Source organism: Borostomias antarcticus (genome assembly GCF_949987555.1).
Source record: "Borostomias antarcticus genome assembly, chromosome: 9".
NCBI lineage: Eukaryota > Metazoa > Chordata > Actinopteri > Stomiiformes > Stomiidae > Borostomias > Borostomias antarcticus.
In genome coordinates this window covers 22893577-22907629 of record NC_140242.1, presented here as the reverse complement: position 1 = coordinate 22907629, position 14053 = coordinate 22893577, and the positions used below count along the sequence as shown (strand labels likewise).

Here is a 14053-nt window from a genome sequence, read left to right as displayed (position 1 = left end):
CTAAACTAGACATAAATGGAATTACGTTGAAGCTAAACGTTGGCGTAGGTATGGTACTCTGAGACGGACTCACAAGCATCAGAAGTACTAGTGCTGGTGAAGTGCTACAGGAAGTGCTCCATCAATCACGCGTGCCTGGATTGGGTTACGGGGTTAGGGATATTTGGTGTGTTCCCCCACCACCGGCATCATCCCCCCCAACAACCCTCCCCCCCGCTACGGCCCTCCCCACCACCCTGTCACACGGTGGGCCGACAACCCACCCTTGGAATTTCAGAGAGAGAGAGAGGAGGACGACACAACATATGGGACTCAGATCAGAACCCCTGCTGTTTTGAGAGTGAGAGGAGAAGAGAGAGAGAGAGAGAGAGAGAGAGAGAGAGAGAGAGAGAGAGAGAGCTGAGTGGAGGGGAGGGGAGGGGAGGGGAGGGGAGGGGAGGGGAGGGGAGGGGAGGGGAGGGGAGGGGAGGGGAGTGTGAGTGAGTGAGTGAGTGAATGAGTGTGTGTGTGGGGGGGGGGGGGGGGGAGCACACGAGCAGGAAGAGACTTGCGTGTGTGAAGACTCAATTGAGACGACATATTGCTGGGATCCCCAGTCTGGCTGGGTGAGTGTACAGAGTTAGAGGAAGCCCCTGGAAGGAGAAGACAGACAGACAGACAGACAGACAGACAGACAGACAGACAGACAGACAGACAGACAGACAGACAGACAGACAGACAGACAGACAACAGCAGAGCCACTATCAGCCCAGTCAGAGACAGACAGAGAGAAAGAGGAGGGGAGAGCCTGTAAGAGAGGTAGGGAGAGAGAAGTTAAGCTATACCCAGTCAGACATGCAGCCCTTCACCTGGACCGGCGCTTTGCTCCTATTGTTTTACATCTCCATGGGGAGCGCCGACTCCAACAGGTAAGTCAGATATCAATCATTTCCATGGACCTCTATAGGAAAATTGGCAAGAAAAGCCCTAATGTACATGTTGTGCTGTGGAGATCATGCTTTTGTCATTACATCTGTTTACTACAGCGTGTTCAGCAGGTGCAAAGCACTGTGTTTATTGGTGTGATGCATCTGCATTGTCAAGGGTAGCGGTGTAAAAGTGATCGTCACATCACAAACAGCCAGTAAAGTAGCAACCACAGCTGTGTGCTGATGACGTCAAATACACACAGCCCACCATTACTTTTGATAACATCATGTTACCCACATTGTAAAGATGCTGAGCTGATGTTAGGTATATGTTCCAGATACTCAACTTGAGATATTACAAAGAAATGTGTTGTGCATTGTGCAGCTAATAAGAAAACAATGACATCTTGGTGTTTAGATTGCAAGATTACAGGGGAATATGGTAGCTACTGTAGGTTAACTGTTGTTTTGGTGGCATGTGTCCACATCCAGACTCTGTCTGTCTGCACGGTGGAGGGGACTTCACAGGGCACAAGGCTGTGTCAGCTAAATGTGGCACAGCAACTGTTAATAACTGAGGAGGGACACCTGTCAAACTTAGCGGCCCCTCTCCTGGAGGCTATTCTGGTTGATTTTCAAAGAAGTCTCAGATTCCTTCAGTCGCCCTGGAGCCAGGACTGCTTTTAGGACGCCAGGACATATGGGACATTTGTGTCTGGCACTGGGCTAGGGGTAACAGGGCTCCCCAGATAACTGCTATCAACATCAGATACGATCAGGAGCCACTAAAGGTTTCACCAGATCTCTCTCTTTCCCAGAACTACTGTGCTGTGGTCCGTTGAGGGCCCTAAACCAAGCGTGGGGAAGTGGCACACTGACATCCCAATCCCAATCTTCATCTTAAAAATACACGTGCAAGGCAATCACAACAGTATGTAGTTTCAAGTGTGCTGATTTGCCATAGGTGACAGGGAGTAACTTTAATTATGTGCGTATGGCAGTAATTAAAAAAAGAGGAAATAGGTTCCTGTTTAGGGTATCTGTGCAACACTTCTGAGAAATGTCTGATTAAACCTAAGTAGAGACTTAGGTAGTCTCTTTCCCTCTCTGTAACCTACATCCTGTCATCCTGTTCTCTCTGAAGGGGGGACTCATGCTGCCGGGGGAAACTTTATTTGGCTTCTTTGTTTTCCACAGCACTGGCATTAGGGCCATAATTGGATATGGATGCCTAAAGGCCTGTATTTGGGGAAGGCTAAACGAGACCCGTATAGACGTGTTAAGGTTGAAACCCAGGGGGTCATTTCACCAAGTTCTATTTCCTATCTGTAATACATTTTCTGTGAGTATTATCTTTGCCTTTCTGTGATGTAATTTGACGACCATGATCAGCCAACTTTCTTTTGCTGACTAAATATACTGTACTCTATTCCAAGAAAGTAAGAGCAATGATTTCAATCAGTTCAGAATGACCCCTTGGCCTCAGGGCATGAAGCCCTATTGGATCAGATTCGTATCCAAAGTGCAGTGGAGCTGAAGGTCACAGAGATGGACGTTGTGTTAATGACAGAGCTGTCTGTCCCTGGCTTCCGTTTCATCACCTGCAGGCACTATAGACAAGTACCTGCCGGAAGCCAACCAGGTGTGTGTCGCTATGGCAGACGGCTGGAGTGCTGCTATGGCTGGAAGAAGAACAGCAAAGGCCAGTGTGAAGGTAGGCACCTTCACAGTTTTGTAAAAGCTAGTTATCAAGTAACTCTTAATTCTCATCGTCAGCTGCACTGTTCATTGCAGTTTATGGATCAAATGGATATTCAGTGAATGGAAAAATTCAACTCAACCACGACCTCTGCAGAATGAGGGATCGGATGTGTTATTCTTTTGTGGTGGGATATTTTCCTACCCCAGAAAATGTGGACTAAATTACCACTGGGATATGTTATGTGGTTTCAGTTCATGTCGGTGAACCTGTATAACCCCCCTCTCTCCCTCTCTCTCAACCACCATTGGTTGATGGTGGTATGCTCCCCTCCTGGTGAACGCTTTAACAGCTCAGTGTGAGCATGGGTGCAAGCATGGAGAGTGTGTCGGACCCAACAAATGCAAATGTTTCCCAGGATACACCGGGAAGACGTGCAGTCAAGGTCAGTGGTGGTTAGTGTGATGGGGATGGGACGAGACGCGTGGCAGGTCAAACTGCTGGTCTCTTCACAGACATCAACAGCATCAACATTTCAAACGCCCACTTTTCTCAGTCCAGTGTCATCTCTATATGTCTTGATGAGTCCGTCAGAATGTCAGTGTGAGCGTGAGATTCTTTCTTTCTGCAGACCTGAACGAGTGTGGCCTGAAGCCACGCCCATGTGAACACCGTTGCATGAACACCCACGGCAGCTACATGTGTTACTGTTTGAACGGCTACACCCTCATGCCTGACGGATCCTGTGCCAGTGAGTCACTCCAGACAGACGTCAGTCTATTACTGTATCTGTATGCACTGTATAGTTGGGAAAGCTACAAAGAGCTAACGTTCAATGTAAATGCGTGTGTGCAGACTCCAGGACTTGCTCTCTGGCGCACTGCCAGTATGGCTGTGAGGAGGTGCAGGGGGAGATCCGCTGTCTCTGCCCGTCCACGGGCCTGCAGCTGGGCCCTGATGAGAGGAATTGTGTGGGTGAGTATCGCTCAACACAGTCATAAACCATCTATTCAACTGGGACTTTCTCATCTTGGTCATCTCATTAGACCTCTCCCCAGTTCGTAGATTAGCAGTGTCCACCACGAAGAGGTCAGCTCTCAGACAGCTTCGTAAAGACGGCCATTATGTGGTTTCACAGTCCTGGTTTTGTCTCAAGGCTTTTAACATGAGAACATAATCATCTGTAGCCAGTCAGATAAAACAGTTGAGTTTCTTCCATCTAAACTACTTGTGTGGACTGGAGTCAATATTCCACTGTAATAAACATAAATCAAATAAGCATTGGTAGGTGATTTTGTTAGGATGGAGAAATCAGATGTCATTGACTTCATGTTAACTAACAATCCGCCTTTGCCTTTCTCTCACATTAGATATTGATGAATGTGTAACAGGCAAGAACCTTTGCCCATACAACAGGCAGTGCATTAACACCTTCGGAAGCTACTACTGCAAGTGCCAGAACGGCTTTGATCTGAAGTACGTTGACGGAAAATATGACTGTGTAGGTAAGGTATACAATCTCCCAGACCTGTATGTCACCAACATGGTACCGTTTGTGTGTTAGAAGAGCTCAAAACAGCTTCACTGTTTTTCCAGACATCAACGAATGTGTAGCCAACACTCACAAGTGCAGCCACCACGCCATCTGCCTGAACACTCAGGGCTCCTACAAGTGCAAGTGCAAGCCTGGCTTCCGTGGTAGTGGCTTCGACTGCTCAGGTGAGGAATATCGACAGTAGCCTACTATGTGCCGATCTTTAGACATTGTGAGAGTGGACAACATTTCATAGATTGTTGGTGTGCAACGGGGCTCAGATTAGTCAGTGTTTATTTCCAGGAGACTAACTGTGCAGTAGATATCCATCCCTCTAAATATCCGAGAGCTTGCATCTGAAAATGGAGTAAAGCCTCCTACAGACTGTGATATTTTTTCAATCTTATAAGTTTATTGCAAGCCACACTTTGTGACACAAATCTATAATCTTGGGTACGACCATGCATGTACACTGTGCGATGAGACACTTCTGAATCGTACTGTAGGCTACAAGCGGCTACGAGACAAGTCAATATGAGGTGAGATGATCCCCCTAAGTTTCTGACACTCAGATATTTGTCGCAGGCTATCTTTGGTTGCAAGACCATGATATTGGTCATCTTTGAACCTCACCCCCAGTGTGATGTAGGACCTCCGTTTTGGAGCCACAACCACAGAGATTGCCAAGATTGGTAATCTTTTGTCTAGGACAGCCCAAAATCGCACAGTCTGTAGGAGGCTTTACAAGTGCGAATTCACCATAGCTGCAACCACATACAAGCTATAGAGTAGGCCACAAGCATTTTTAATCTGCGGAAACTGAGTCTTCTCCTCTCTTGTATAATGGTAATTAGTGGATTAGTAACAGCTGTGGTGCTGCTGTGGTATGGACAAGAGCAGAATTCCACTTTTGTGGACAGTTTTGTGGACCGACCAACCAACCGACTGACAGAGCGAGCTATAGAGCTGTTGGTCGCAGCTAAAAAGTATCTACAACATCTTTAGCTTCAAATTCTTAGTTCCTGTACCGTAGCATATTTCATCTGTGCTGTTAAAACACCAGCTAACATGTGAGCTGCCAAGGCCAGCTTCCTGTTTTCAGGCCTGTCTGCACTCTACAGATGTTAGTCAGAGAGAAGAGCCCCCAATTGAAATCACACCTGGGTAAATATCTGCTTTTGTAGCAAAGCCAGCCCTATGAAGGACGGCGTTAAGGCAGGTCTGGTGCATGGGAGCCATCGGTGAGCTCACTGAACCTCACGCAGGACGCTTCTATATTAGGTTACACAGCAGGCGAGAGAAACTACAGGCCAGGGGAGGGGGCCCTGTGTAAATCAAGATGCCTTTATGTTTTGTAGTCAAGCCCTTTTATCACAACACATGGGACGGAGACAGAGGCAGTGCAGATGAGTTCCTCAATGGTGAGACTGTGTGGAATGCAAGACTCTCGGCTTCCTCTGTTCGCACCCCGCCCTGCAGCCCCACCCCTCCCACCCATATCTTCTTGCCTATCACTGTGCTTTGTGATCCCCCCACCCCCCACCCCTTCCCTCGTTGCTCCAGGCTGGCTATATGACCTCACCATACAGAGCTTGATATGAGGTGCAGAACTCAGCATGAAACCATTCCAGACTTCTAATGTATGCTACAAAGTCCCCTTGCTTGTGCATAGAGCAGTACATTACTGTCCACACACAGTATGCTGTCTTCCTGCCATGCTTCACCTGCATGGAGTATGATATTCCTGTCTGTTACCCTACACTCTGTGTACACCTGTCAGTCATTGACAATCAAATGTACTCCAAAGAAAATGTATTTTCTATGCAGCCAGGTAAGTCATTGGGAGCTTATCACCTTTTACAACAACAGATGTGACATCTCTGACAGTAAGTTAATAGAGTAGTGCACCTTAGAATCGCTAATGCAGATTCCATGTTGTGATGGCTGTTCCAGAGGTCTGACCCGTTTCCTCTTCCTGCAGCGATCCCAGACTCCCCAGTGAGGCCTGTGATTCTGGGAGGAAAGCTGGACGAGGAGATTAAGAACGTCATCCCTGAGCCCCAGGTGACCCCTCCTCCTCAGATTCGCCTGCAGCCCTTCGACTACGAAGGAGAGGTTTACATAGGCTCGGTAGAGGTGGGGCGGGAGCCGTTCCCTGCTGGGGAGGAGGAAGAGGAGGAAGTCCCTGAGGAGGAGGAAGAGGAGGAGGTAGAGGAGGACAACCAGCTCAGTCCAAGAGGAGACGTTTTCAGTAAGCCTCCCTTCCGCTAGCTCCCTTTCCCACTAATCCGTCTTTATTGTTAGCATGGGTGGCCCCAAATCTGATGAAACAAACAGATCCTACGGACATTTACACAAACCAGAGCACATGTGATATGCAGCCGTCCTACTCCTTCAGAAAAACCACTGCTGTGAATAAACAAGAAAATAAACTGTCCTTTTCTGATGAGAAAAAGTATTTTAAGGTGTTTAAACAACATCTAATGACACAGCTGTCCATCTGTCTCCTCTCTCCGTTACCATCTTGCCTTTGTAAGACGGGTATTACCCTTTCTTGCCAGCACTTCATGTCACAGAGAATTTACGGAGTCTAAGCTCTGCCCTAATTACAGGCACCAAAACTGACTGCTCATTTCTCAGGCCTCAGGTTTCTTGGCCGTGCTTGAAGGAAGACAATGTACAGTTGTAGAAGGTGGCCGTCCTCCAGAGCATAGCTCTGATCCAGTGTCTCTCATTCCATCCAATTAGCTTCCATAATCTTTCTGGAAGTTGTTGCTCTTAGCCAAAAAACAGTAATTGTATCACAGACCTTTCACTGATGGGGGGAGCCCATGGAATGGAATTTCCTCAGAACTTTCAAAAGAACAGTTGTATATGTCCATCAGCGATGAGCCAGGCTTAACCTGGCCTGGTTCTTCCTCTTCTGGTTTTATCCCATTTACACCCAATTTGGTAGCCAATCACACCCAACTTAGGCTTTATCTACTAAGATCCCAAATAAAGAGCGCAAAATTGCATTGGCAGTCCTACAGATTGCATGTTTAGTTGGAATGCATTTTACAAATGATCTATCAAGGATAATTGCGTGAACGACAACAGGTGCAAAAAGTGTGAAGACATCCCTATTTAAATGAGGGGTTTGGCATGTTGTATCCCACAATTACACAATGGAAGAGGAGCGAAAACGCAAAAGCAGTAGGCTTAACTATTAATTTGTTTTGCAACACACCAAAGGTGCGCTCAATGATGTTTCTTGGGCGGATATGGGCCGCATTGTATCTGCGCACCCTGGGAGTATTTGGGTACATTGCTGGAATCATGAGAAAGGGCTGTAGGGGATACGGTCTAAAAAGGAACATGAGATATGAACTGAGATGATGCTTTGGTTCTGTTTAAGGATGGGCAAGGTTAACTGATTAAACGTTAACTGAACCTAAAACGAAACACTTATCAGGAGAACATTGGCCTATGATGAGACTGGATTCAGTCACACAACCCTGCTGTCGGCAATCCGAAAGAGAGCTAGCTATCTGACTCTCTCAAGCCTGTGACCCCGATACTAGACGGGTTCACTGTAGTGCGACCAACCGGTCGCAGGGCATGGTTCATTTGTAAACAGTACACAGTATTTCAGTGTACAGTAGAGTATATAATGGAGACTATACATCACCTGAGCCTCTGCTGTGGGAGTCAGATGATCTATCAACACTTGCTAACTGCACTCAGGGAAGGTGAGGTGTGTGTACTGCAGCATTTTTTAACAAGCGTAAATTTGCAATAGCTTCAATCACATACATGCATGTGCAGCACGCATGTACAGCAAGACCCAATTTTTGTGGACCAACCAAACAACTAACCAACCGACAAAGCAAGCTATAGAGCTGCCAGTCACAGCTAAAAAGAAGAATGGGAGAGATGAGTTTATAGTCAAAATTGTCAAATTATTAGTGCTAATTTTATATTTGATTTTTAATTTAAAATGTATACATAGTTTTAATAGAACAACTTACCCTTATCACCCTTGATGGAGAGAATACCCAAGAATATATATACGTGCGATGGTCACTGAATCCGGTTGAGAAGCGCTATATTACCATTAGCTTCCCAATTTGCTTATGGTCAAATTTCAAATGCCTGCCATTTCCTTGTTTTTTTTCAGATATCTGCAAATGCTTTGTCATGGTACAACATGGTTGTGGGCTTTCCATGCCCAGCCAGTTTCAAGTCCCTAGATTATTGTTGTAAAAAGCTATATAAGCACTTGAAAATTGTATCCACATTTTTTTTAATGCAAATTTCTCTGGATCTCTTAGCTGTAAGACCTTATATGGAGACGTGCACCATATATGTGAAATTTCAGACCAATCAGACTTCATGAGTTACCTTTTATAGGTTTTGCCAAATTTTCAACGTGCAGAAAAATCTGACTTGATTTTTCTGCATCTGACAAATTTGTTAGTATTTGTTACTATAGCACCACCTATGGACGAATCATAGTAATTCTTTCTGGCATAATTACTCTTAGTTGAAGCATGTTTTTAGACCCGCACACTGGCTGTAGTTAAAAGACTTTATCGAACAACGTTTCGATCCTAATGGATCTTCATCAGGTCAGTGCTCTAGTTGCAGCAGACAAATTTAGAGCATTATTCTTGAGTTATCCAGGAGCTTGGTGGGCCGACCAACTGACAGAGTGAGCTATAGAGCTGCTGGTCGCAGCTAAAAAGATATATTGCATGGTGGACTGCTAAGCAACGGTGTAGTGTCGGCCTGTCTGTCGGACAGCATGAGGTTGTGATTTACCATGCCTCAAGGTCAGGCCTCTAAACATCACTGGATCTGAGAGAAGCAGGAGCCTGTGGCTTCACGTTCAGCTCTGCACTCTCACATCTTCTGTGAATGACATTGGGTAGCAATCCGACTGTAGTGGGGAATCTCTTCTGCCTCACATACATTGGGAATAATTCATGTTTCATGTTTCCCAACAATATCAAACACTAAATCCTACTGAAATAAATCAGTATTGTAATATGCAAACTCAGTTGAAAAGAGTCCTCCGTTTCACCCTTATCAACGTCTGAGTGGAGAGTAGGCCTCAGGACAAAATGCAGCTGTGGAACGGTGCTGTCAGAGTGACAATCCCATACAAAATGAGTAGACATGCAGGCGCGCATGGGAAACAGGAGGATGTGCTTGAGCCATCCCTCAAATTGCCACACATGACCGGCTCCATGACCTTCCCCCCCTCTGAGCCTCTGAGTGCTCTCACGGTCAGAAGGCAAACCAGGCCTTGCAGTGTAAAGAGCCCATGAGTCCATTAAAACAATACAGCTAAAGCATGGCAAGGACTCAGAGACATCGGAGCCTGACCGTTGATACTAAACACGTCTGCACACGCTGTCCTGTCCTTGTTACTTCCAGGCTCAGACTCCTGGCTCTGCAGCTTAAGATAAGAACCCATAGAATCGGCGAAGGATCACTTGCGCCATGGAGTGAGACAGTAACGAGGCTGCCTTTCAGTGCGCGTCTTGATCTTTATGGAAACAAGCCTGGCAGACAGAGCCTCCATCAGGACTCAGACAGCAAGAGGAGACAGGCCCCTGAGACATCCATCAGCGCCAGGGAGGAATTTTACTCTGTCGGCATGTGAGCGCCGCCCAGGGACACAACCCTCCCCAGGGCTGCTTACCATCCACAACGAAGGGGGGGGGGGGGGGGGGGGGGTGAAGGAAGGAAGGAGGGATGTGCAGAGACTCCAAGCCTTTATTATCGTCCCCTCAGAACAGCTGTTGTGCAAACAGCTCTCAGAGGGAGAGTCTGTCATCAGCCACCTCCGACACAACCCCCCCTCCCGCTGGGCAGGGTCAATTAGTTCAGCCACCGTACACCTGGTTGTCTGCGGACGCTCACTGAGGGGGAAGTTTGTTGCGAGAGCTTTAAAGCGCTTGAGTTACAATATCCTCCAGTCAAAAGGTGCTATCGCAGCAGATGAGTGACAGTGGGGCAGGTCGGCACCCGCAGCTGAAAAACCCCTCGTGGGATTTTGGTTTTATGAGGGGAAATCTTTCAACTGCGTAATGTTGGAATGATCTTTAGGGATAACATACCTTCTGAGGAATGCTTAGATCTTAGATGTCTTGTTTTGATATTAAGACAGAGTAATGACACATCTTATTTCCTGTTGACTGTCGATCATTTTTTCCCCACTTCTAAACAACTATCAGTCTTAACATGTAATATTATACTGTGTCTTGATAGCTTACCAAAAGAGCTCATGTGATACACTGACACTGACTTGGCGTTATCTCTCTCTCTCAAAGCAGCTCCGGAGGACTTTGAATCAGTATTTGGTCCCGTAACGGAAGTCAAAGAAATTGGAATAGCAGCCATGCAGGAAGGTAATCCTCAGTTTATTTGTTGATATTTACTGCCAAGTAGGGCTGGGTATTGGCAAGGACTTCACAATAGGATAGGTATCATGATACACAGGTCACAAATCACAATACCATTATATCACGATACACTGTCATATGATACGATACATATTGCGATACTCTACATAAATTACTGAAAATTGAAAAATACAGCAGGACATTTTAAAACAATTTAAAAGATGAATAATATATTGATGATTGAATTCTATCCTTCATTTTATATCTATATCTATTCTGTCTTGTTCTGTATATTTTCCTTGTATCGCAGAATCGTGGAAGTATTGCGGAAAATCGATACAGTATCGTGGAAAAAAAATATTGTGATGCATTGCTGTATTGATTTTATTGCACAACTCTACTGCTAAGACTTCTAACTCTTGACTTTACCATCCAGAATTCATTATGGACTGCAACTTTGATCAAGGAGCCTGTGAGTGGGTGCAAGACAAGGATGACGACATGGACTGGAGTGTGGCCTACCATGAAAACGGTATGGTGCACATTCAGGTGGTTTCAGTAGAATGAATTCCCTGTGTGTTGCCTGTTATACTCCCAACTGACAAAGTGGCTGAAAAGTGAAGGCCGATACTTCACCGCAATCACATTATAGCCAAACAAACCCATACAATAGAGATACAGAGATGAAGACTCCATAATGCAGAACATTTTTATGATCACCCCCATCCGGCTGACACTTCCACTTCTGACCTTCCCCTGATCCCGCCCCCCCCCCCCCCCCCCAGGTGTGGAGTACTACATAGCGATGAGCGGCCTGCTGGGGGAGACGAAGGACCAGGCCAGGCTGAAGCTGCTGCTCAGCGACAAGGTCCAGCAGGGCAGCTTCTGCCTGACCTTCAACTACCGCGTGACAGACACCCAGGTGGGCTCGCTGAGGGTGCTGCTGGACAACAACGCCTACCCGGTGTGGGAGCAGAGCAGCAGCCGGGGGCAGGGCTGGCAGACGGAGCTGCTCACCGTGGCGTGGAAGCAGGAGGCTCCGCAGTCTGTGAGTCACTGTTCCAATCCACACACCTGCAGTAATAAAACACAGACTGGTACTCATGATAGTGCCTGGAATATTTGTATTTCATGAGTTCTATAATGCAGTGGTGTTGCATGGGTTGACTTCACAAGTTCCCGTTACCCAAAAAATCTAAGCATTAACTCTGTCTCCATGACCCCCCCCCCCCCCCCCTTCAGGTGATCTTTGAGGCTGAGCGTGGTAGAGGTGTTGGAGGAGAGATTGGACTGGACAACGTTGTGCTGACGTCAGGTCCCTGTCAAGAGGATGAAACTATCTTTTAAACTGCTCTTCTACCAGGATCTCTGTCCGCTCCACGTACCGTACCAGAGACCCGGCTGAGATCGTTTCTTAATCTTAGCGGACTCTTCCTCAGAGTGGCCAGTGACATACTGTACCACACACATATCTTACAGAGACTCTGCCTCAATGTGTAGTATCTGAGTTTTGGCGATACAAGTATTAGGGAAAGTTGATGATTACTGATTGTTTGACACCGGCTCAACAATTCACAGTCGGCTATTGAATGGATATGGATGCACCTCATAGTTAGAGTTTCAGTGTGTCTTTTACCTTTAAAGACACAATAGCAAATGGCAATGCAAAAAAATCATGAATATTTTCATGTGGTTCACTACAGTATATTCACATAAGATCTCAGGTTTAATGAGGAAATGTCAGGATCTATCCATGTCAACATAGACAGTATTGTGTGTTGCTTTTGTATGTGAAGTTAGCAGCAAAATAGAAAGTATGTAAGACATATTTTGACTAGTTACATTCATTAAATCAAAGTATGAATATAAGATTCACCCCGAAGTCTTCTTTTGAAGGTTTGTTAGTTTGAATGATCATATTAGTGTATGTTACAATTCATAACTGCTGTAAATTGTGCTTTCATATTGTATTACATTAAAAATGTTTTTTTCTACGTTTTTCTAAGCCTTTCTTTAACCAAATTCCATCCTTGTGTTGCGGCAAGTAGCTTGGGAGGTAGAGCGACCGGCGGAGGATCAAGACGTAGCTCAGGAGGTAGAGTGGCTGGATGGGGATCCCAAGGTCCCCGGTTCGATCCCAGCTCCCGGCAGTGTGCCAAGGTGTCCTTCAGCAAGACACTGAACCCATAAATCACGTGCGGCACGCTGAAGCAGTACTTAGCACTGTGGCCTCACAGCAAGGTCTCCGGGGGCCTTTCTGGTGGATTTTGCATGTTCTTTCCATGTTTGCAAGGGTTTCCTCCCATAAGAAGCTAATATGAAAAACATGCAGAAGAACAGATGCTCTTCAGTCCTGTCCCTGACCAGGACTTGGAGTGAACACATGGACTTGGTCCCCGGGGGCCACTGATGAGGCTGCCCAATGCTCCTGACTACCCCTGGAGGAGGACAGCTTTGATGGGAAAATGCAGAAGACAAATTCCACCGGTGACCCCCGAAGTTGCATGTGTGTGTGTGTGTGTGTGTGTGTGTGAGTGTGTGTGCTGTGTTACCTCTCACCTGTACTATTTGTGTCACCGTGTTGATGTGATGTCTTAAAACAAGACATCACATCAATACAGATTCCTAAAACATCAAGACAAAACAAATGGGGCGCCAAACCAACGGCCAGCACTCTCTTTCTGTCCCTCCCTCCTCACCCGTAGCCCCCTTACTGTACATACTAATACCTGAATTTATGAGCTCCATACTTGGCCTCATCTAATGTACCTGGCCATCTGATTCGTTGTTAATCTCTGGTCTCCTCCTCAGTCTCCTTTTGAATGTATTTTTTCACCAATGTCTGTCTGTTTGTTGTACTGTTTTTATATGTTTGAGACCAAGGACCACAATGGAAATAAGTCCATGACTGTGTTTTTTATCCTTGAAGTTTGTTTGGGAACCATGTCTGTATTTTACGCCATGTATTTTAACTAAATGTCAAATAAATCAAATCAAATGGCATTCTGATCAACCAATCCTGACACTTTCCCATGTTATTTATTGTACAGTGCAAAGGGTACCCAGGAGAATACAATCAAAGCAAGCAACTGCATGGAATAAACACTGACGTACTGTCACAAATACCCCACTGTCTCCATGCCCGTCTCCAGTTGAATGCGGATGTCTATTGGAATGTACAGTGCATCCGGAATGTACTCACACCCCTTCACTTCCAGATTTTGTTATGTTATAGCCTTATTCCAAAATGGATTAAATTATTTTTCCCCTCACACAAATCTACACACAATACCCAGTATGACAAAGTGAAACAAGTTTATTTTTAATAATGTAAATGTTTTTTTTTTAAACTGAAATATCACATGTAAATAGGTATTCAGACCCTTTACTCAGTACTTTTTTGAGGCACCTGTGGCAGCGATTACAGCCTCATGTCTTCTTGGGTATGACGCTACAATCTTGGCACACCTGTATTTGGCCTATTTCTCTTATTCTTCTCTGCAGATCCTCTCAAGTTCTG

General features: G+C 45.8%; 1 protein-coding gene across 1 annotated transcript; it reads left to right on the top strand.

Moving 5' to 3' along the window:
- Positions 1-834: 834 nt before the first annotated feature.
- On the top strand, positions 835-11880 carry egfl6 (EGF-like-domain, multiple 6; the record flags this gene model as incomplete). Its single annotated transcript, XM_084443071.1, has 13 exons — positions 835-908; positions 2516-2622; positions 2960-3052; positions 3239-3358; positions 3463-3582; positions 3978-4112; positions 4204-4326; positions 5500-5562; positions 6123-6392; positions 10462-10539; positions 10970-11065; positions 11319-11581; positions 11776-11880. The coding sequence occupies 13 exons, from the start codon at positions 835-837 to the stop codon at positions 11878-11880; spliced, it is 1647 nt and encodes a 548-aa protein (XP_084299197.1).
- Between the last annotated feature and the right edge of the window lie 2173 nt (positions 11881-14053).